Source organism: Callorhinchus milii, unplaced genomic scaffold (assembly GCF_018977255.1).
Source record: "Callorhinchus milii isolate IMCB2004 unplaced genomic scaffold, IMCB_Cmil_1.0 Scaffold3, whole genome shotgun sequence".
Taxonomy (NCBI): Eukaryota; Metazoa; Chordata; class Chondrichthyes; order Chimaeriformes; family Callorhinchidae; genus Callorhinchus; species Callorhinchus milii.
In genome coordinates, this window is record NW_024704744.1 from 450,290 (window position 1) to 471,977 (window position 21,688).

General features: G+C 48.8%; 1 protein-coding gene across 3 annotated transcripts; it reads left to right on the top strand.

Moving 5' to 3' along the window:
* Positions 1–9,291: 9,291 nt before the first annotated feature.
* Positions 9,292–21,471, top strand: LOC103173166 (epidermal differentiation-specific protein-like). Of its 3 annotated transcripts, none has more exons than XM_042332867.1 (2): positions 9,292–9,602; positions 19,825–21,471. In XM_042332867.1, exons 1-2 carry the CDS (start codon positions 9,526–9,528, stop codon positions 20,924–20,926), a joined length of 1,179 nt encoding a protein of 392 aa, XP_042188801.1. In that variant the 5' UTR covers positions 9,292–9,525; the 3' UTR covers positions 20,927–21,471. The 3 variants fall into 3 exon arrangements, with proteins under 3 accessions (XP_042188801.1, XP_042188802.1, XP_007884021.1); XM_042332868.1 differs by having other exon boundaries at positions 9,594–9,602; positions 19,859–21,471; XM_007885830.2 differs by lacking the exon at positions 9,292–9,602 and adding an exon at positions 18,478–18,573.
* The last annotated feature ends 217 nt before the right edge of the window (positions 21,472–21,688 follow it).

Below are 21,688 nucleotides of genomic sequence, written 5' to 3' on the forward strand. Positions count from 1 at the left end.
CCCTACTTCCTGTCCACTCCCTCAGCTCAGCTCCCATGTTCCCTGCACTGCAGAGACCTTCCTGTTTGACTGGTGTCTTTGGTTATCTCCGCACCTCACCCCCGCCTTGCCCTCCACCACTCTTGATTCCAAACCCCAGCGAGGGTGCAAACACTTGTCTATCTAACAGCTTGGACTGTCCTCCTGACATGAAAGGCATATATATTGTTGTTCCCCACTCCCACTTCTTAAGTGTCGTTCATAATACCAAGTATATCACTCAACAGAGTCGGTTGCTGTCAACAGTCACAAGATCCTTGCAACACAACATCAAACTACATATTAAATGAGTGCAATTCTGGCCTCAACCACACTTCCTGTTCACGTCTATGTGTGAAAAATTGTAAATTCTGTAGATAAAACAGCCGGCTCAGGTAATAGCTCTCTTGCTCTCTGAGTCTGATCTTCAGCATATTTACATGGTTTCAATGTGGTCAAGTGGAGAGCAGAGGCTGAGCTCAGATGTGTGACAAACTCTCAGCTGTCTAAGCTGAATTTTATGAGTAACATCTTTGTACAGCTGAACATTTATCCTTGTCTTGCGAAGAAGGTACTTCAGCCTGTCTAATCTCATCCTTCCAGAACATTCACCTTACCATTTGGCTTTCAAAAAGGAACTAGACATATATGTTAAAAGAAGTTAGCTAACGGGGTGTGGAGAAAGAGTAGATAAATAGGAGTGAAAGGATTGTTTATAACGGAGGCTGCAAATACACAATGGGCTGTTAATTTCTGTGCTGTTAATTTCATACATACACACATACATACATACACACACACATACGCTCAAACACGCATTCAGACATAATCCCACACACGCTAACCCATTGAGCCGGGCTGACAAACACACAGACACACACACACACAGATGCACACACACACACACAGACACACACACACACACACAGATGCACACACACACACACACACACACACAGACGCACACACTCACAGACATGCACACACACAGAGGCACACACACACACACACAGTCGCGTACACACAGTCACACACTCATACACACACAGACGCAAACAAACAGATGCACACACATGGCCATCTCTATATAGTCTGATTTAACAATGAGAACCTCTATGTAGACAAAACGCAGTCACTACACTTTTCAGTGTATCCTGTGATCGAGCGAGACAGAAGAGTGAGAATAATAATAATAATAATAATCCTTGCATTTGATATAGCGCTTTTCACGTCGGGAGGACGTCCCAAAGCACTTCACAGAACACACTGTAAAGTGAATTGACTGTATATTTGTGGGCGAACGCGGCAGCCAATGGCGCACAGCAATGTCCCACAAACAGTCGTAGATTGAAAATGACCGATTTATTATTGTTTTTGGTTTTGGAGGGATTATTATTAGGCTCTGTGTGGAGTAAGGAAACTTGCCCAAGGTTTGGCCCTGACCCCCCGGGGATTGAACTCAGGTCTCTCACTTGCAAAGCGAGTGCTCTAACCACTGAGCTGCAGGACTCCACAAATGGCACAAACACAGACACACATAGACACTAACACACAACGACACACACATACATTCACAGTTTAACACACACAAATACACAAACACAAAAACAAACACACACTGAGCTGGGCTGAGAGACACACACACACACACACACACACACACACACACACGCATTCAGACATAAATCCACACACACAAACCCATTGAGCCGGGCTGACAAACATACAGACACACAAACACATAGACACGCGCACACACACACACACACAAATGAACACGCATTCTGGGTCCTGGGTTAGAGCACTCGCTTTGCAAGTGAGAGACCTGAGTTCAATCCCCGGGGGGTCAGGGCCAAACCTTGGGCAAGTTTCCTTACTCCACACAGAGCCTAATAATAACACTCCAAAACCAAAAACAATAATAAATTGGTCATTTTCAATCCACGACTGTTTGTGGGACATTGCTGTGCGCAATTGGCTGCCGCGTTCGCCCACAAATATACAGTCAATCCACTTTACAGTACATTCTGTGAAGTGCTTTGAGACATCGAGAAGACATGAAAAGCGCTATATCAAATGCAAGGATTATATTATTATAATTCTAAAGTACCATAATCCCAGCGCCTTGGGACGTCCTCCCGACATGAAAGACACTTTACAAATGTAATTTTACATTTTTGTATTGCGTATGGTCGCCAGACTACGGCACTACCTCACCCCTCACGCGGCTGAAACTCTGGTCCACGTCTTTACCACCTCAAGGCCGGACTATGGGAACTCTCTCCCCGTCGGCCTTCCCGGCCCTCCCTCCACACTGCAGGTCATTCAGAACTCTGCAGCTCGTGTACTGTCCCGCACCAGACACCGCGACCACATCACTCCCACCCTCGCCCGCGCCCTCACCCTCGCCCTCACCCTCGCCCTCACCCTCGCCCTCACCCTCGCCCTCACTCGCCTCCACTGGCTCTCCATCCCCCAGAGGATCGAATTCAAGATCCTATTCCTCACCTACAAGGCCATTCACGGCCTCGCTCCCTCCTACCTCTCCGAACTACTATACCCCTACCTACCTGCTCTTACCCTCCGTTCCTCTGGCTCCGGTCTGCTCCACATCCCCCGCCCCAACCACCCTACCATCGGTGGTCGGGCCTTCAGCCTCTCAGCCCCGAGGCTCTGGAACTCTATCCTCCAGTGCCTTCGCCGCTTCCTCCCTTTCCTCCTTCAAGGCCGGTCTCAAGACCTTTCTCTTTGACTGTGCCTTCAGCTCCCCTCTCGACTCTCTACCCCTCCTCGCTCCCTCCCTTCCCTCCCCTCACCCTTTCCCCCCAATGCTTGGGTCCTGACCCAACTGTACAGCGCCTTGGGACGTCCTCCCGACGTGAAAGGCGCTCTATAAATGGAATCTTGTTGTTGTTGTTGTTATGGGGAAGGGCCCTTTCCATTTTGTGGTAAACGGCCTTTGCTTCTTCCCATAGTCTAATACCATAACCAGGTCCCCAATTGGGTATTCGAATGATCGCACCTGTCGGTCGAAATATTCTTCATCTGATTTTTAGATCGTCCAGTCTGTTCGGCCAAAAACATATTCGTCAACCAAATGTTTTCCTCCATTTGTGCATTCCTATTTTCTCCCATTGCCCCATGGATCAATGGCGAGCCATCGGGTACCAATAGATGCCCGGTAGTCACATCAGTCGGCCAGTTATGGCCTGATAGGATGATAGACCGATGGTAGAGTGTGGAGAGGCTCGTATCACCATCAGACACATGGGTAACATCTGTGCCCATTTTGTGGGGTGATCTACACAATGTTTTAAAGCAGCATTTTTAGTGTTCGATGTTCCGCTCTACAACCCCTGACGATTGTGGATGGTGAGAGATGTGTAATTTCTGAGCAATCTCATTTCCTGTAACGCCATAAAAATTCGCCCTGTGAAATGTGGCCCCTGGTCATTATCAACCTGTACTGGGATTCCCCACCTGCAGATCACCGGTAGATTATAGAAGTTGTAGTCTAATAATAATGAACATTAAACAAATGTAGAATGGAGAAAGTACTGACGGTCATGGGATAGGACACATCTGGTTTGCTCTGTTTCTGAAGGAGTAACAAGGCAGCTGTGGAAAAGGGCAGAGGATTACCACTTATCAGTAAATAACAACAAGCCCACAGAGGTAACGGTCCAAGGTACCGGTCGACACAGGATCTCAGCTCAGCAATAAGCCGTTAGATTCTGACAGGCCCCGCATATAGCATAGCAACAAATGAGCAAGTTGGTCAAACTGGAGGACTTTGGTACCATCCCAGGATACTGATAAGAGATAACCATTCACTTAAAATGAATGCACTAATGATCCAACACAACAAAGTAACGAGCACCAGATACAGCCCTAAACCGGCTTGTAAAATACACAGTGATTGGATATGGAAACACGGGATGTAATGGCAAGTCAGGCGACTGACTATAAGTAGCCGAAAAAGAGAAGTGGAAAGCAGTCCGGAACGACGCCAACAGACGGTGATGGAAGATCGAAAGCGTGAATAACTGAAGCAACTAAGAAAGAACCCTGTTCCGGACTCGCAGCACTCGGTCTAGCGGCGTTGACGATTGACTGCTGAAATAAGTGCGCTTTAATGGTATTTTTGTTTGAATAAACTTGGCTTAACAGATCTTACCTAAACGGAATGCTGGGTGACATTTTTGATATCTAACACACCTCACACAACAGGATCCGAGCATCTGTTAGCGCCGGTGGGAAATGGCTCAAGCCATTGAGTGAACTTATCAATCACCACTAGGCAGGACTTATATCCTCCCTGAACATGTGGGAGTGGACCACTTTCCCAAGATGAAAAGGGGTGATACGTCACTGCAGGGTCTGCGACAAGGGACATAGCAGCGTCTGATGCGCCAGAGGTTTACCTTCAGGTGTACAAAACTGGCGTGATGTGTACGTGGGCAGAAGGGTGACCATGTTGACGACGTTCGTGCTGTTAGTAGGCAGCCAGCTCTACAAATCTGTGCAGAATGGGTGTGGCCACGGTAGGTGTAATGTTTGGAGGGGAATATTATGGCAAACCTGGTGTGGGGGGTCCCGAAGATGTGGTATGATGACCCATCAATATATACGTCCTGACCCCCTTCCACTGACGACTTCGAGACGGGGTGGTCCGAAAACTGTAGGAGGCGCATTGGACACGAATGGGGATCTCCTTGGTACCCCAGCAAATTGGGAAGCAGAGTCGTGTCTTTAGGAGTAATGTCAATGTCACATTCCAACATCAACAACAACCATCAACAACAACCGGACCACCCCGTTTAGGTAAGATCTGTTAAGCCAAGTTTATTCAAACAAAAATACCATTAAAACGCACTTATTTCAGCAGTCAATCGTCAACGCCGCTAGACCGAGTGCTGCGAGTCCGGAACAGGGTTCTTTCTTAGTTGCTTCAGTTATTCACGCTTTCGATCTTCCATCACCGTCTGTTGGCGTCGTTCCGGACTGCTTTCCACTTCTCTTTTTCGGCTACTTATAGTCAGTCGCCTGACTTGCCATTACATCCCGTGTTTCCATATCCAATCACTGTGTATTTTACAAGCCGGTTTAGGGCTGTATCTGGTGCTCGTTACTTTGTTGTGTTGGATCATTAGTGCATTCATTTTAAGTGAATGGTTATCTCTTATCAGTACCCTGGGATGGTACCAAAGTCCTCCAGTTTGACCAACTTGCTCATTTGTTGCTATGGTATATGCGGGGCCTGTCAGAATCTAACGACTTATTGCTGAGCTGAGATCCTGTGTCGACCGGTACCTTGGACCGTTACCTCTGTGGGCTTGTTGTTATTTACTGATAAGTGGTAATCCTCTGCCCTTTTCCACAGCTGCCTTGTTACTCCTTCAGAAACAGAGCAAACCAGATGTGTCCTATCCCATGACCGTCAGTACTTTCTCCATTCTACATTTGTTTAATGTTCATTATTATTAGACTACAACTTCTATAATCTACCGGTGATCTGCAGGTGGGGAATCCCAGTACAGGTTGATAATGACCAGGGGCCACATTTCACAGGGTGAATTTTTATGGCGTTACAGGAAATGAGATTGCTCAGAAATTACACATCTCTCACCATCCACAATCGTCAGGGGTTGTAGAGCGGAACATCGAACACTAAAAATGCTGCTTTAAAACATTGTGTAGATCACCACACAAAATGGGCACAGATGTTACCCATGTGTCTGATGGTGATACGAGCCTCTCCACACTCTACTACAGGTCTATCATCCTATCAGGCCATAACTGGCCGACTGATGTGACTACCGGGCATCTATTGGTACCCGATGGCTCGCCATTGATCCATGGGGCAATGGGAGAAAATAGGAATGCACAAATGGAGGAAAACATTTGGTTGACGAATATGTTTTTGGCCGAACAGACTGGACGATCTAAAAATCAGATGAAGAATATTTCGACCGACAGGTGCGATCATTCGAATACCCAATTGGGACCTGGTTATGGTATTAGACTATGGGAAGAAGCAAAAGCCGTTTACCACAAAATGGAAAGGGCCCTTCCCCATAACAACAACAACAACAAGATTCCATTTATAGAGCGCCTTTCACGTCGGGAGGACGTCCCAAGGCGCTGTACAGTTGGGTCAGGACCCAAGCATTGGGGGGAAAGGGTGAGGGGAGGGAAGGGAGGGAGCGAGGAGGGGTAGAGAGTCGAGAGGGGAGCTGAAGGCACAGTCAAAGAGAAAGGTCTTGAGACCGGCCTTGAAGGAGGAAAGGGAGGAAGCGGCGAAGGCACTGGAGGATAGAGTTCCAGAGCCTCGGGGCTGAGAGGCTGAAGGCCCGACCACCGATGGTAGGGTGGTTGGGGCGGGGGATGTGGAGCAGACCGGAGCCAGAGGAACGGAGGGTAAGAGCAGGTAGGTAGGGGGATAGTAGTTCGGAGAGGTAGGAGGGAGCGAGGCCGTGAATGGCCTTGTAGGTGAGGAATAGGATCTTGAATTCGATCCTCTGGGGGATGGAGAGCCAGTGGAGGCGAGTGAGGGCGAGGGTGAGGGCGAGGGTGAGGGCGAGGGTGAGGGCGAGGGTGAGGGCGAGGGTGAGGGCGAGGGCGAAGGTGATGTGGGTGCGGTGTCTGGTGCGGGACAGTACACGAGCTGCAGAGTTCTGAATGACCTGCAGTGTGGAGGGAGGGCCGGGAAGGCCGACGGGGAGAGAGTTCCCATAGTCCAGCCTTGAGGTGGTAAAGACGTGGACCAGAGTTTCAGCCGCGTGAGGGGTGAGGTAGTGCCGTAGTCTGGCGACCATACGCAATACAAAAATGTAAAATTACATTTGTAAAGTGTCTTTCATGTCGGGAGGACGTCCCAAGGCGCTGGGATTATGGTACTTTAGAATTATAATAATATAATCCTTGCATTTGATATAGCGCTTTTCATGTCTTCTCGATGTCTCAAAGCACTTCACAGAATGTACTGTAAAGTGGATTGACTGTATATTTGTGGGCGAACGCGGCAGCCAATTGCGCACAGCAATGTCCCACAAACAGTCGTGGATTGAAAATGACCAATTTATTATTGTTTTTGGTTTTGGAGTGTTATTATTAGGCTCTGTGTGGAGTAAGGAAACTTGCCCGAGGTTTGGCCCTCTGCCGGGAATTGAACTCAGGTCTCTCACTTGCAAAGCGAGTGCTCTAACCCAGGACCCAGAATGCGTGTTCATTTGTGTGTGTGTGTGTGTGCGCGTGTCTATGTGTTTGTGTGTCTGTATGTTTGTCAGCCCGGCTCAATGGGTTTGTGTGTGTGGATTTATGTCTGAATGCGTGTTTGTGTGTGTGTGTGTGTGTGTGTCTGTCAGCCCAGCTCAGTGTGTGTTTGTTTTTGTGTTTGTGTATTTGTGTGTGTTAAACTGTGAATGTATGTGTGTGTCGTTGTGTGTTAGTGTCTATGTGTGTCTGTGTTTGTGCCATTTGTGGAGTCCTGCAGCTCAGTGGTTAGAGCACTCGCTTTGCAAGTGAGAGACCTGAGTTCAATCCCCGGGGGGTCAGGGCCAAACCTTGGGCAAGTTTCCTTACTCCACACAGAGCCTAATAATAATCCCTCCAAAACCAAAAACAATAATAAATCGGTCATTTTCAATCTACGACTGTTTGTGGGACATTGCTGTGCGCCATTGGCTGCCGCGTTCGCCCACAAATATACAGTCAATTCACTTTACAGTGTGTTCTGTGAAGTGCTTTGGGACGTCCTCCCGACGTGAAAAGCGCTATATCAAATGCAAGGATTATTATTATTATTATTATTCTCACTCTTCTGTCTCGCTCGATCACAGGATACACTGAAAAGTGTAGTGACTGCGTTTTGTCTACATAGAGGTTCTCATTGTTAAATCAGACTATATAGAGATGGCCATGTGTGTGCATCTGTTTGTTTGCGTCTGTGTGTGTATGAGTGTGTGACTGTGTGTACGCGACTGTGTGTGTGTGTGTGTGCCTCTGTGTGTGTGCATGTCTGTGAGTGTGTGCGTCTGTGTGTGTGTGTGTGTGCATCTGTGTGTGTGTGTGTCTGTGTGTGTGCATCTGTGTGTGTGTGTGTCTGTGTGTTTGTCAGCCCGGCTCAATGGGTTAGCGTGTGTGGGATTATGTCTGAATGCGTGTTTGAGCGTATGTGTGTGTGTATGTATGTATGTGTGTATGTATGAAATTAACAGCACAGAAATTAACAGCCCATTGTGTATTTGCAGCCTCCGTTATAAACAATCCTTTCACTCCTATTTATCTACTCTTTCTCCACACCCCGTTAGCTAACTTCTTTTAACATATATGTCTAGTTCCTTTTTGAAAGCCAAATGGTAAGGTGAATGTTCTGGAAGGATGAGATTAGACAGGCTGAAGTACCTTCTTCGCAAGACAAGGATAAATGTTCAGCTGTACAAAGATGTTACTCATAAAATTCAGCTTAGACAGCTGAGAGTTTGTCACACATCTGAGCTCAGCCTCTGCTCTCCACTTGACCACATTGAAACCATGTAAATATGCTGAAGATCAGACTCAGAGAGCAAGAGAGCTATTACCTGAGCCGGCTGTTTTATCTACAGAATTTACAATTTTTCACACATAGACGTGAACAGGAAGTGTGGTTGAGGCCAGAATTGCACTCATTTAATATGTAGTTTGATGTTGTGTTGCAAGGATCTTGTGACTGTTGACAGCAACCGACTCTGTTGAGTGATATACTTGGTATTATGAACGACACTTAAGAAGTGGGAGTGGGGAACAACAATATATATGCCTTTCATGTCAGGAGGACAGTCCAAGCTGTTAGATAGACAAGTGTTTGCACCCTCGCTGGGGTTTGGAATCAAGAGTGGTGGAGGGCAAGGCGGGGGTGAGGTGCGGAGATAACCAAAGACACCAGTCAAACAGGAAGGTCTCTGCAGTGCAGGGAACATGGGAGCTGAGCTGAGGGAGTGGACAGGAAGTAGGGTGAGGGCTGTTGTGTAGCGAGTGATTGTGGTGTGGGGGATATAGTATGGGGCGGGGCTGTGGTGTGAAGGCAATAGTGTGGGGGAGGACTGTGGGCTGAGGCCTGTGAGCTGAGTCCTGTAGCTCAGCGTTAGAGCACTGGCCTTGCAAGCGAGACACCTGGGCTCAATTCCAGGCAGCGTGAAACCTTGGGCAAGTTTCCTTACTCCACACGCCTACTGCAGGCAGCAAGTTCCACAATTTCACTACCCTCTGCATCAAATACTTCCTCCTAAATTCTCTTTCAGATCCCCTGGCCACTGGACAAAATTTGTAAAAAATGTGGTTAATCCGGACAAAATGCCACCCTGGTTCCTGCTGAATGTAATCACTTGCCCCCTGTGTGCCGAGCAGCTCCATTCAGCCACGAGCAGTTGCAGGATGGCGATGGGTCAAATTAAGATTGATTGACAGTGGACTCCAGCCATTCACAAGTGGATTCAGGCTGTCAATCAGTGAGGAGCCGCTGCTAAGATGTCCCTTCCAGTCCATTGGGAACAGAAATCCGAGGGAGAAGGTGCTAAAATCTGTCCTCTGCTGGGCAGGAAGAGGTAAGAGAACTTGGGCCAACCTTGGACCTCTTAAATTCACAAAACAGGTATCCCTGATGTGTTCGGCTTAAGCGGCTTCCACTGTACCGTGTCCTATTGTTACAGACTCCCCAACAAGCGGGAGCAGCCTATCTAAGCTGCTTTATCAAACCTTTTATAAGTTTAAACACCATTATTAAGTTTTGTCTTAAACATGTTTTCTCCAGTGAGAAAGGCCCTCACCAGTTTATCCTGACATCAGTATTGTGTCAATTCTACTATCATTCCATCTTCCAATCAATGGGAACCGTTCCAGAATCCAAAGAATTTTGGAAGATCAGACACAAGGCCTCCATCATCTCATGAGTTACCTCGTTTAAAACATTAGGATGCAGACCATCAGGTCCAGGGGACTTGTCACTTTGTAGTGCCAACAATTTCCCTCACACCATTTCTTTGCTAATGTAAATTTCCCTGAGTTGCCCCTATCATTAGCCCTTTGGTTCATCTCTATTTCTGGTAAACTTCTTGTGTCTCCTAACGTGAAGACAGAAGCAAAGTATTTATTTAGGGACTCTGCCATATCCTTATCCTCCATTATTGGAAAGAAGATATTGGAAAGAAGAGGGCTGAGAAACTCCAGGGCGAGTATCAAAATTTGGGGAACAAACTCAAGGCAAGAACATCCAAGGTGGTGATCTCTGGGTTACTCCCTGTGCCTCAGGCAATGGCGCACCATAATGAAAGGATCAGGCGTATGAAAGACTGGCTGGAAAAATGGTCCAGAAAAGAAGGTTTCCATTTTCTGGACAATTGGGACCACTACTGGGGGAGGTGGGATCATTACCTTGTGGATGGGCGTCACCTAGGCAAGGCAGGGGTTAGCTTCCTGGCCAAGGGATTATCGAATGCTGGGGGGGCTAATTTAAAGTGGCGAGGGGGCACAGGAAAATTTTCTTGAGCAGTATGTCTCCAGTCCTACGAGGAAGGAAGCATTGCTGGATCTAGTCCTGGGGAATAAAATAGGTCAGGTTGAACAGGTTTCAGTAGGGGAGCATCGAGGTAACAGTGACCATAATATTATTAGATTTAGATTACTCATGAACAGGGACAAAGTACAGTCAAGAGTGAAAATGCTTGACTGGAAAAGGGCTAATTTTGATGGGCTAAAGAGGGACCTGGAGTTGGGGGACTGGCCTGTAAGACTAGCAGGTAACACGACTCATGAGCAGTGGGAGATCTTCAAAGATACGATAGCTCAGGTCTCAATAGATATATTCCCACAAAAGGGAAATGTGCGACAACCAAGCCAGCCTGGATGGCCAGGGATATTCTGTCTCGGATGAAAAAGAAGAAGACGGCGTACGACAATTGGAAGACGCAAGACACTGAGGATAGCAAAGCGCATTATAGAGAATGCAGGAGTGATCTTAAAAGAGCGATAAGACAGGCTAAAAGATCGCATGAGAAGAGGTTAGCGGGTAACATAAAGGGGAATCCTAAAATATTTTACAAGCACATAAAGGAAAAAAGGTTAGTTAAAGGTAGGGTGGGGCCAATCAAAGGCAATGACGGCCATCTTGTTGTGGAGGCAGAGGGCATGGCTGATGCACTGAACGAGTACTTTGCATCTGTCTTCACAACGGAAACGGATGCCCCAAATGCCGCAGTATTGGATGAGAGGGTAGAGGACATAGATCAGATTACTATAGACAGAGAGGAAGTTCTGAAAAGATTGACTGGGCTCAAAATTGATAAGTCACCAGGACCAGATGGGTTTCACCCAAGGTTGCTGTGGGAGATACGGGTTCAAATAGCGGAGGCTTTGGCCATTATATTTCAATCTTCATTGGACACAGGAGTGGTGCCGAGAGACTGGAGAGTGGCTAATGTTACCCCACTCTACAAAAAGGGGCAGAAAGACAAGCCCGGAAATTACAGGCCAGTCAGCCTAACCTCGGTAATAGGAAAGCTACTGGAGACCGTAATCCGGGACAGAATAAATCTCTACTTAGAGGAACACGAGGTAATTAGAGACCCAACATGGATTTGTTAAAGGCAAATCTTGCCGAACAAATCTAATAGAATTTTTTGAAGAGGTGACTGCGAGGGTTGATGAGGGAAATGCGGTGGACATTATTTACATGGATTTTAAAAAGGCTTTTGACACAATACGGCATAAAGGGGTTAATAAAAAAATTATAGGCTCACAGTATTAAGGGACAGTGGCAGTTTGGATTAGGAACTGACTGAGTGACAGAAAGCTGAGGGTGGTGGTTAATGGGTGTTTCTCGCAATGGAAGGAGGTGTGCAGCGGTGTCCCCCAGGGATCGGTATTGGGACCACTGCTCTTTCTAATATATATTAATGATCTGGACTTGGGCACAGGAGCACTATTTCCAAGTTTGCAGATGATACCAAGTTAGGTAGGGTAGTAAATAGTGAGGAGGACTGTAACCAACTGCAGGCAGACATACACAGAATGGTGGAATGGGCTGACATGTGGCAGATGGATTTCAATGTGGATAAGTGTGAGGTGATACACTTAGGGAGGAAAAATGATAGGAGGCAATATAGACTTGGAGCTCAATCTTAAGGGGGTGAACGTACAGAGAGATCTGGGTGTTCAAGTAAGCGAATCATTAAAGGTAGTGGGGCAGGTAGATAGGGCAGTAAAAAGGGCATTTGGTGTCCTGAGCTTCATTAGTAGGGCATAGAGTATAAGAGTAGGGGTTATGGTTAATCTGTACAGAACACTGGTTAGGCCTCAGCTGGAGTACTGCGTCCAGTTCTGGACACCTTACCTCAGGAAGGACATTAAGGCACTGGAAAGGGTGCAGAGGAGATTCACGAGAATGATACCAGGAATGGGGAACCTTAGCTATGAGGACAGTGGAGAAGTTAGGACTTTTCCCATTAGAGCAGAGAAGGTTACGCGGGGACCTGATAGAGGTCTTCAAGATCATGAAAGGTTTCGACAGGCAAGATAAGGAAAGCTGTTTCCGTTGGTCGGTGTGTCTGTGTGTGACCCGCGGTCACAGTCTGAAGATATCACCAAAAGAAGCAGAGGGGAGGTTAGAAGAAAAGTTTTCACTCAGCGAGTTGTTAGAATTTGGAATGATCCGCCCGAAAGGGCAGTGAAGTCCGATTCGATAACAGCTTTTAAGAGAGAACTGGACAGGTATCGGGGAAGACGGGTTTGTGGGGTTATTGGGAGAAAGCTGGTGATTGGGGTCAGTGAGAGTGACGCTCTGTCAAAGAGCCGCACAGACTCGATGGGCCGAATGCCTCCTTCTGTGCCGTAACATTCTATGGTTCTATGATTCTATGATATATGATTATGATTCCTCCTGTCTCTGCCTGTAATGGACCCACATTTACTTTTGCTCGCCTATTCCTCTGGATGTATTTATAAAAACTCTCACGATCTGCCTTAATGTTCCGAGCAGTTTGCCCTCGTAATCCATTTTCTCACTCTTAATGAGCTTCTTGGTTTTCCTTTGTTGGTCCCTAAGACACTCCCAGTCCTCAGGTTTGTTACTCTTTTTGGCAGTTTTATAGGCCTTTTCTTTTTAGTTTTATACTTTCTCTAACTGCTTCTGGTTAGCCACGGATTAACTGCTTTCCCTGTGGTACTCTTATTCCTTAAGGGAATATGTGACCGCTGAGAATTTTGCACTACATCTTTAAACTTTGCCACTGTTGGTCCATTAATCCATTAATCTATTCCCCAGTCTATTTTAGCTAATTCTTCCCTCGTACCTACAAAGTCCGCTTTATTTAAATGTAAGACTCTTGCTTCAGATTTGACTACATCGCTGTCTAACTTAATATTAAATTCTATCGTGTTATGCTCACTCTGCCCTGGAGGAGCCCTAATATCTGTATTACTGACTTGTCCTGTTCCGTTACACAAAACACGGCCAAGGATGGCCTGTCCCTGAGTTGGTTCCTCAGCTACTGCTCCAGAGAGCTCTCTCATACACTCTATAAACTCCTCCTCTACCCTACTTTTGCCGATTTGGTTTTCCCAATCTATGTGAGGATTGAAATCACCCACAAATACTGTATTACCTTTGCTACACACTCCTCTAATGTCCTGATTAAATACCCTGCGCTATGCTGTGATCACTGTTTGGGGGTCTATAAACTACTCCCACTGATGTTTTCTGCCCCTTGTTACTTAGAGACCCATACTGTCTCTACATTCTGGTTATCTGATTTTGAAATCCTTCCTCCTCTATCCTTTTATTCCATCCTTTGTGAACAAGACTACTTCCCCACCTCATTTTCCACATTGTCTATCCTTCCTATAAGCTGAAAACCCCGGAATATTTAACTCCCACCATAGATCTCCCTGTGAGCATGTCTCAGTCATGGCTACTAGATTATACCAGTTTGTATCCATTTGTTCCTTTAATTCATTTATCTTATTCCGAATGCTTTGTGCATTCAGATATCGCAATTTTAATTTCTTACCATTTCCCCTATTCTCTGCTGCCCCGTGTTCTTTACTGAGCTTCTTTCCCCTCTTTGACCTATTCTGTTTATCTCTCTCGCTATTCTGTTCTACCACCTTTAGTTTTCTCAATATTGCTGGCTTGCGATTATTTCTAATTGTACCCCACCCCTGTCCTAGTTTAAAGCTTTATTTACCTCCCTGTGTATTCGCTTGCGAGGACATTTGTTCCCAGCCCAACTTAAGTGGAGCCCATCTTTTTGAAATGGACCCCTTTTCCCCCAATACTGGTGCCAGTGGCACATAAAATGAAACCCCTGTGTTCCGCACCACTCCCTCAGCCATGCGGTTAACTCTCTAATTTGCTTATTCCTGTACCAATTTGCACACGTCAAAGGCAGCAATCCTGATATCACCACCTTTGATGTTCTTTGTTTTAATTTAGCTCCTTGGACTCCCTCCTCAAATCATCACCACTAACCCTAACCTATATCATTGGTACCTATGTGAAGCACCACCAATGGATCCTCGCCCTCATGTTTCGGATTCTCCTCCGGCCTCACCGGGACGTCCTTCACCCCGGACCCCGGAGGGCAACAGAGCCTTCGGGTCTCCTGGCTGCGGCTGCAGACACGTGGGTCTGTCCGCCTGATAGTCTCGTCCCCAATCATTACAACTTTCTGTTTGTTTCCCCTAATATTGGAATGATGTTTCCCTTCCTCCTCACAGGCTTCCCTGTCCACACTGGTTACAAGGATCTCGTACCTGTCGGCCGAGGTTAAAGCCCGAGGCTTCACTGCCACTCTCTCTGGTGGTCCCTTAACCTCCTGCCTGTCGGACACCCTATCCTGTCCTTGACTGATGCTATTATCTATACATTCCCTGAGCCTCAGGGGAGTGACTGCTCCAGGATCAGACGATCCGGGAAGCTCTCACTTCCCTGATGCTGCGCAGTGTCTGCACCTCGGATTCCAGCTCAGACTCCCTGACACTCTGAGCCGGAGCTGCCTCAGGTGCACACATTTGCGGCAGATGTGGTCGCCCGGGCTCTGCCTTCCCTCCAGCAACTCCCACATGGCACAGTCCTCACACAACACCCATCACCCCATTGCCCCCTCTCCCACCCCCACTGTCCTCACAACAGCTGCCACCCCATTGCCCCCTCTCCCACCCCCACTGTCCTCGCAACAGCTGCCACCCCATTGCCCCCTCCCCACCCCCACTGTCCTCACAACACGCCACCCCATTGCCCCTCTCCCACCCCACTGTCCTCACAACCCCACCACCCCATTGCCCCTCTCCCACCCCACTGTCCTCACAACAGCGCCACCCCATTGCCCCCTCTCCCACCCCCACTGTCCTCACACACTGCCACCCCATTGCCCCCTCTCCCACCCCACTGTCCTCACACACTGCCACCCCATTGCCCCCTCTCCCACCCCCACAGTCCTCACAACACCCACCACCCATTGGCCCCTCTCCCACCCCCACTGTCCTCACACAACACCACCACCCCATTGCCCCCTCTCCCCCCCCACTGTCCTCACAACACCCACCACCCCATTGCCCCCCATTGCCCCCCTCCCACCCCCACAGTCCTCACACACCGACCACCCCATTGCCCCCTCTCCCACCCCCACTGTCCTCACACACCCACCACCCCATTGCCCCCTCTCCCACCCCCACTGTCCTCACAACACCCCCACCCCATTGCCCCTCTCCCACCCCCACTGTCCTCACAACACCCCACCCCATTGCCCCCTCCCCCCCCACTGTCCTCACACAACACCCACCACCCCATTGCCCCCTCTCCCGCCCCCACTGTCCTCACACAACCCCGCCCCCATTGCCCCCTCTCCCGCCCCCACTGTCCTCACAACACCCCCACCCCATTGCCCCCTCTCCCGCCCCACTGTCCTCACACAACCCCCACCCCATTGCCCCCTCTCCCGCCCCCACTGTCCTCACACAACACCCACCACCCCATTGCCCCCTCTCCCGCCCCCACTGTCCTCACACAACACCTGCCACCCCATTGCCCCTCTCCCGCCCCACTGTCCTCAACAACACCCTCCACCCCATTGCCCCTCTCCCGCCCCACTGTCCTCACAACACCCTCCACCCCATTGCCCCTCTCCCGCCCCCACTGTCCTCACACAAACCCTCCGCCCCATTGCCCCCTCTCCCGCCCCCACTGTCCTCACACAACACCCTCCACCCCATTGCCCCCTCTCCCGCCCCCACTGTCCCACCCCCTCCACCCCATTGCCCCCTCTCCCACCCCCACTGTCCTCACAACACCCTCCACCCCATTGCCCCCTCTCCCGCCCCCACTGTCCTCACACAACACCCTCCACCCCATTTCCCCCTCTCCTGCCCCACTGTCCTCACAACACCCACCACCCCATTGCCCCCTCTCCCGCCCCACTGTCCTCACACAACACCCACCACCCCATTGCCCCCTCTCCCACCCCCACTGTCCTCACACAACACCCACCACCCCATTGCCCCCTCTCCCGCCCCCACTGTCCTCACACAACACCCACCACCCCATTGCCCCTCTCCCACCCCCACTGTCCTCACACAACACCCACCACCCCATTGCCCCCTCCCCGCCCCACTGTCCTCACACAACACCCACCACCCATTGCCCCCTCTCCCGCCCCCACTGTCCTCACACAACACCCACCCCCCATTGCCCCCTCTCCCGCCCCCACTGTCCTCACAACACCCCCACCCCATTGCCCCTCTCCCACCCCACTGTCCTCACAACACCCACCACCCCATTGCCCCCTCTCCGCCCCCACTGTCCTCACACAACACCCACACCCATTGCCCCTTCCCACCCCCACTGTCCTCACACAACACCCCCACCCCATTGCCCCCCTCCCGCCCCACTGTCCTCACACAACACCCACCACCCCATTGCCCCTCTCCCACCCCCACTGTCCTCACACAACACCCACCACCCCATTGCCCCCTCTCCCGCCCCCACTGTCCTCACACAACACCCACCACCCCATTGCCCCCTCTCCCGCCCCCACTGTCCTCACACAACACCCACCACCCCATTGCCCCCTCTCCCACCCCCACTGTCCTCACACAACACCCACCACCCCATTGCCCCCTCTCCCCCCCACTGTCCTCACACAACACCCACCACCCCATGCCCCCCTCTCCCACCCCCACTGTCCTCACAACACCCTCCACCCCATTGCCCCCTCTCCCGCCCCCACTGAGAATTAAAGTTTTATTATTTTTAAAAGTTAAATTCTTGATTAATCTTTTTTTAAAATTTAGTTTATTTTTAGTGTTGTTAATTAGTAGTTAGTGTTAGTTTACTGTTAGTCAGTAGTTAGCGTTGGCTGTTAGTTTACTGTTAGTCAGTAGTTAGTGTTGGCTGTTAGTTTACTGTTAGTCAGTAGTTAGTGTTGGCTGTTAGTTTACTGTTAGTCAGTAGTTAGTGTTGGCTGTTAGTTTACTGTTAGGTCAGTAGTTAGTGTTGGCTGTTAGTTTACTCTTTCAGAATGTTTTGATTGTGATGTTGCTCTGAAGTTACTTTTTAATTCTCCCGTTGGTCGCTTGGCTTTTTATCTCTCTCCGGCCTCTGCTCCTGATGGCTGACTGCTCCCCTCGCTCCTGGCCTCTGCTCCTGATGGCTGACTGCTCCCCTCGCTCCCCGGCCTCTGCTCCTGATGGCTGACTGCTCCCCTCGCTCTCCCGGCCTCTGCTCCTGATGGCTGACTGCTCCCCTCGCTCCCCGGCCTCTGCTCCTGATGGCTGACTGCTCCCCTCGCTCTCCGGCCTCTGCTCCTGATGGCTGACTGCTCCCCTCGCTCCCCGGCCTCTGCTCCTGATGGCTGACTGCTCCCCTCGCTCCCCGGCCTCTGCTCCTGATGGCTGACTGCTCCCCTCGCTCTCCGGCCTCTGCTCCTGATGGCTGACTGCTCCCCTCGCTCTCCGGCCTCTGCTCCTGACTGTTAACAGGAGGAGTGTTCTGCACAATTCTGATGTGCTCAAATCTTGACACAATCGTCCCTCTGTGGCCAAACCAACCTCTTCCTCAAGCTCAACATTCACAGCTTTGTTTGTTGTCACAGGAATGGCTCGGACGCGGCTTCCTGTTTGCACCACATCACTTGTGGTTCGTGTGAATCCAGCACTGAGCTGAGCTGCTCATCTGTCTGAAAGGCACCATATCAATATAAGTTGAATATATTGATATGGTGTCTTTCACACAGAAGAGCAGTTTCTACAGTTCAACGTCAACAAGCCTCGGGCCCTCCTGATCCCCCCCTTCGCAACAGTGTCCAGCTTCGCCACAGCCTCGCCCCTCAGGCCGCTGAAACCCTCATCTGTGCATTCATCACAACTACGCTCGTCTATGTCTGTCGGACATCAAGTCCTGGATGAGGGCAAATTGCCCACAGTTGAATGTGAACAAGACTGAGGCCCTCCTGATTGGCCCTCAGCACCTTAGGCTCCGGCAACATCACCCTCCATGGTGTACACTACAACTCCCCAGACAGTCAGGTACCGAGGTGACTTGTTTAACCCTCAACTGTCTTTTCTCCCCCACATCCAAGCCATGACCCGCTCTGCCTTCCCTCACCTCCGTAACATCGCCCGACTCCGTCACTACCTCACCCCTCAGGCCACCGAAACTCTTGTTCATACCTTCATCACCTCCAGGCTGGACTATGCGAACACCCTGGTTGTCGGCCTTTCCAACTCCTCCCTCCACAGCTGCAGATAATCCAGAACTCTGCAGCCCGTGTCCTCTGAAAAACTCAAACTCCGTGACCCCATCTCCCCCATTCCCGCCCGACTCCATTGCCTCCCTTTCCTTCAGAGGATCCAGTTCAAGATTCTGGTCCTCACATCCAAAGCCCTCCATGGCTTCGCCCCACCCTACATCTGCGGCCTCCAAACCCCCTACCAACCCGCCCGATCCCTCTACTCAGCCGGCTATGGCCTGCTCCTCGTCCCCCGACCCACCCGCCCCACCATTAGCGGGAGAGCCTTCAGCCACTCTGCCCCCAACCTCTGGAATTCCATCCCCCAGTCACTCTGGCTCGCCCCCTCCTTAGCCTCCTTCAAGTCCCGCCTCAAGACCCTCCTCTTTGACCATGCCACCGGCCACCCCCCTTCCCCTCCCCCCTCCTGACCCCAGCCCGGATCTGAAATGCTGTACTTTGTCCAATGCCTTGGGACGTTCTCCCAACATGAAAGGCGCTATACAAACCTAATGTTCTTGTTGCTGCTATCTCAACGATAAGGAGCAATATCAAGTGCAAGGATTATTATTATTATTTGTTATGTGATGATAATAGCAAGAAAATGGTATCTCTGAGACAAACCAGATGGTCTTGTAGTTAGAGTTGCAGGAAAGTTTGTGAAAATTGTTTGTTCGTGTAATATTGGCCACTAACTGGCCTGAAGTCAGAACAAACCTGCATAAGTCAGAAGACAAGAAGGTACTTGACAAAAAGAAGACACTGCTATTCACTTGTATTCTGCTCTCTAGATTGGTAATGATATCTTTCTGTATCATTAATATGGCAGTTATCTCTGTGATTGTCTCTGTGAGCTTGATTAACTTGTCCAAACATCCACTGATAATTCACGTCAGCCAAGAACTATTGTTACATTAGAAGGTGTGAATTCATTATTCTTCCATATTTGGTCTGTATTGCAGTCTCTGGTTACATTAGCCTATCATCGCACTTAACTCACTCGGGTGGAAAGAATATAAGTGGAGGTACCTTTACATTCTCTCTGCAGACCTGAAGCTCAGACACCTTCTCTTCACTCACAGACTCACAAGTCAAGAAGCGATAACAAGATGAACAAACTTGTTGTCTATGAACATCCCGATTTTAAAGGGCTTTCCCAAGAGTTCACTGACGATGTGCATGATCTGGTTGCACTGAGCTTTGACAATACCATCTCAAGCTTGGAGGTGTTTGGCCAACCCTGGATCTTGTATGAACATCAGTTCTATCGTGGAAATGTCCGTGTGTATGAAGAAGGTCGCTATAATTTTACCAAGGGCTTCAATGATGTGATCTCGTCAATGAAACTGATCCAAGATAACCTGAGCAATCCTCGCATAATTCTGTATGAACATATCAATTATCAAGGCATATCCAGAACCTTCACCCAAGAAACCAACCTTACTTTTGGTGACATGAATGACAAAGCTTCCTCCCATGTTGTCCAGGGTGGGGTTTGGGTTCTCTATGAACACCCCAACTGTGAGGGGCACAGGATCGTGGCTAAAAAGGGTGAATGTGTCCCTGATTACAGATCCCTGAATTTCAATGATCGTGTATCCCACATCCGCCCTCTGAAGTCCGGGAAGCCTACGATTAAAAAGGTGACGATCCTTTGGGATGAAGCGAAGACAGAATCAAAGCAGCAAACAATTGATGAAATTATCAGTGAAAATCAAACCCCCCACGAGCAAGCTTTCACAGCCGGCCAGTCCATATCTAAGGAAGTGACCATTTCCCAGTCTTTAACCTTCAGTCAATCCAGTCAAATCACCCTTGGCAGCACCTTCAAGATATCATCTGGAGTGGATATGTTTGGTATCCAAGCTGACATGAGCCTTGAGCTGAAAATGGAGCTTCAGTTAGGATTCCAAGTGGAAAAGGGCAAAGCAGAATCTAAGACCACAACCATCAAACGTGAGTTCACTCTCCCTGCCAAGGTCCCTCCCAAGACAAGGCTGAAGATTCGTGTGGTTCAGGAGCAGGTTACCTACGATCTTCCTGTAGAGATGGAGGTGTGGATAGGATCGGAGATGAAACGAGAGATGGCAAATCTGCGCTGCAATGATGGGAGTAAAATTACCCTCAATTATAGCTCAGATCAGCTGTAATGCTCTGCGCTTGTTGACCCATGGTTTGCTTGCAATATTCTGGCTTAATTGTGAAGTACAGCTTTGCCTGAGGCTATGTTGCTGTTGTTGACAGTTAACACTTTGCATGTGATTCAGTCAGATGTGGATTAAACTGAACGAAAAGGAAGAGTGAGAGAGTGAGTGAGAGAGAGAGGAAGAGAGAGAGAAAGACTGAAAGAATAGCAAAACTGAGAAAGGATGAAAAACAGAATGGAATAAAAATAGAAAGTAAGAGAAAATGAATAAGAAACGGAAGGAGAGAAAGAGAAAACGTTGAGTTACACATTATATTACTATCGCTCCTTGCTCCTCTAATGAAGCATTTATCTTAATCCAAATTCCCTTCTCCACATAATCACGAACACACTTAATTCCATTTGTAGCACTCCAACAGCCACCCTTGACAACAACAACAACAAAGAGAACAGAAGAGGAGGAAAGAAAAAGAGAGGCATAGAAAGTAAAAGGGAGAGAGACCAGAAAGTATAAATGAAAAAGAAAGTGAGATAGAATAAAGGGAGGAATTTAAACATGAAATGCTTATTTCTAAAGCTTGTTAATGACAATTTATTGAATAAAGGCATTTGCTATTGCTCTGCATTTAATTTGTGTTTCCATTTTATTCCCACACACTGTTTTATGCCTCGTGATCACACAGACATGTTAATAATATCCATTTATTATATCTCAACAATGTGGTAAGGTGCTATGTCAAATGTGAGGACTGTTTTTATTATTTGC

What these genes read in the sequence shown, in the direction of transcription:
- LOC103173166 (XM_042332867.1), top strand. Translation starts at nt 9,526, where the DNA reads ATGTCCCTTCCAGTCCATTGGGAACAGAAATCCGAGGGAGAAGGTGCT. An exon ending in CCTCTGCTGGGCAGGAAGAG is followed by an intron (nt 9,603 to 19,824) that starts GTAAGAGAACTT and finishes TTCTCTCTGCAG; the next exon opens with ACCTGAAGCTCAGACACCTT.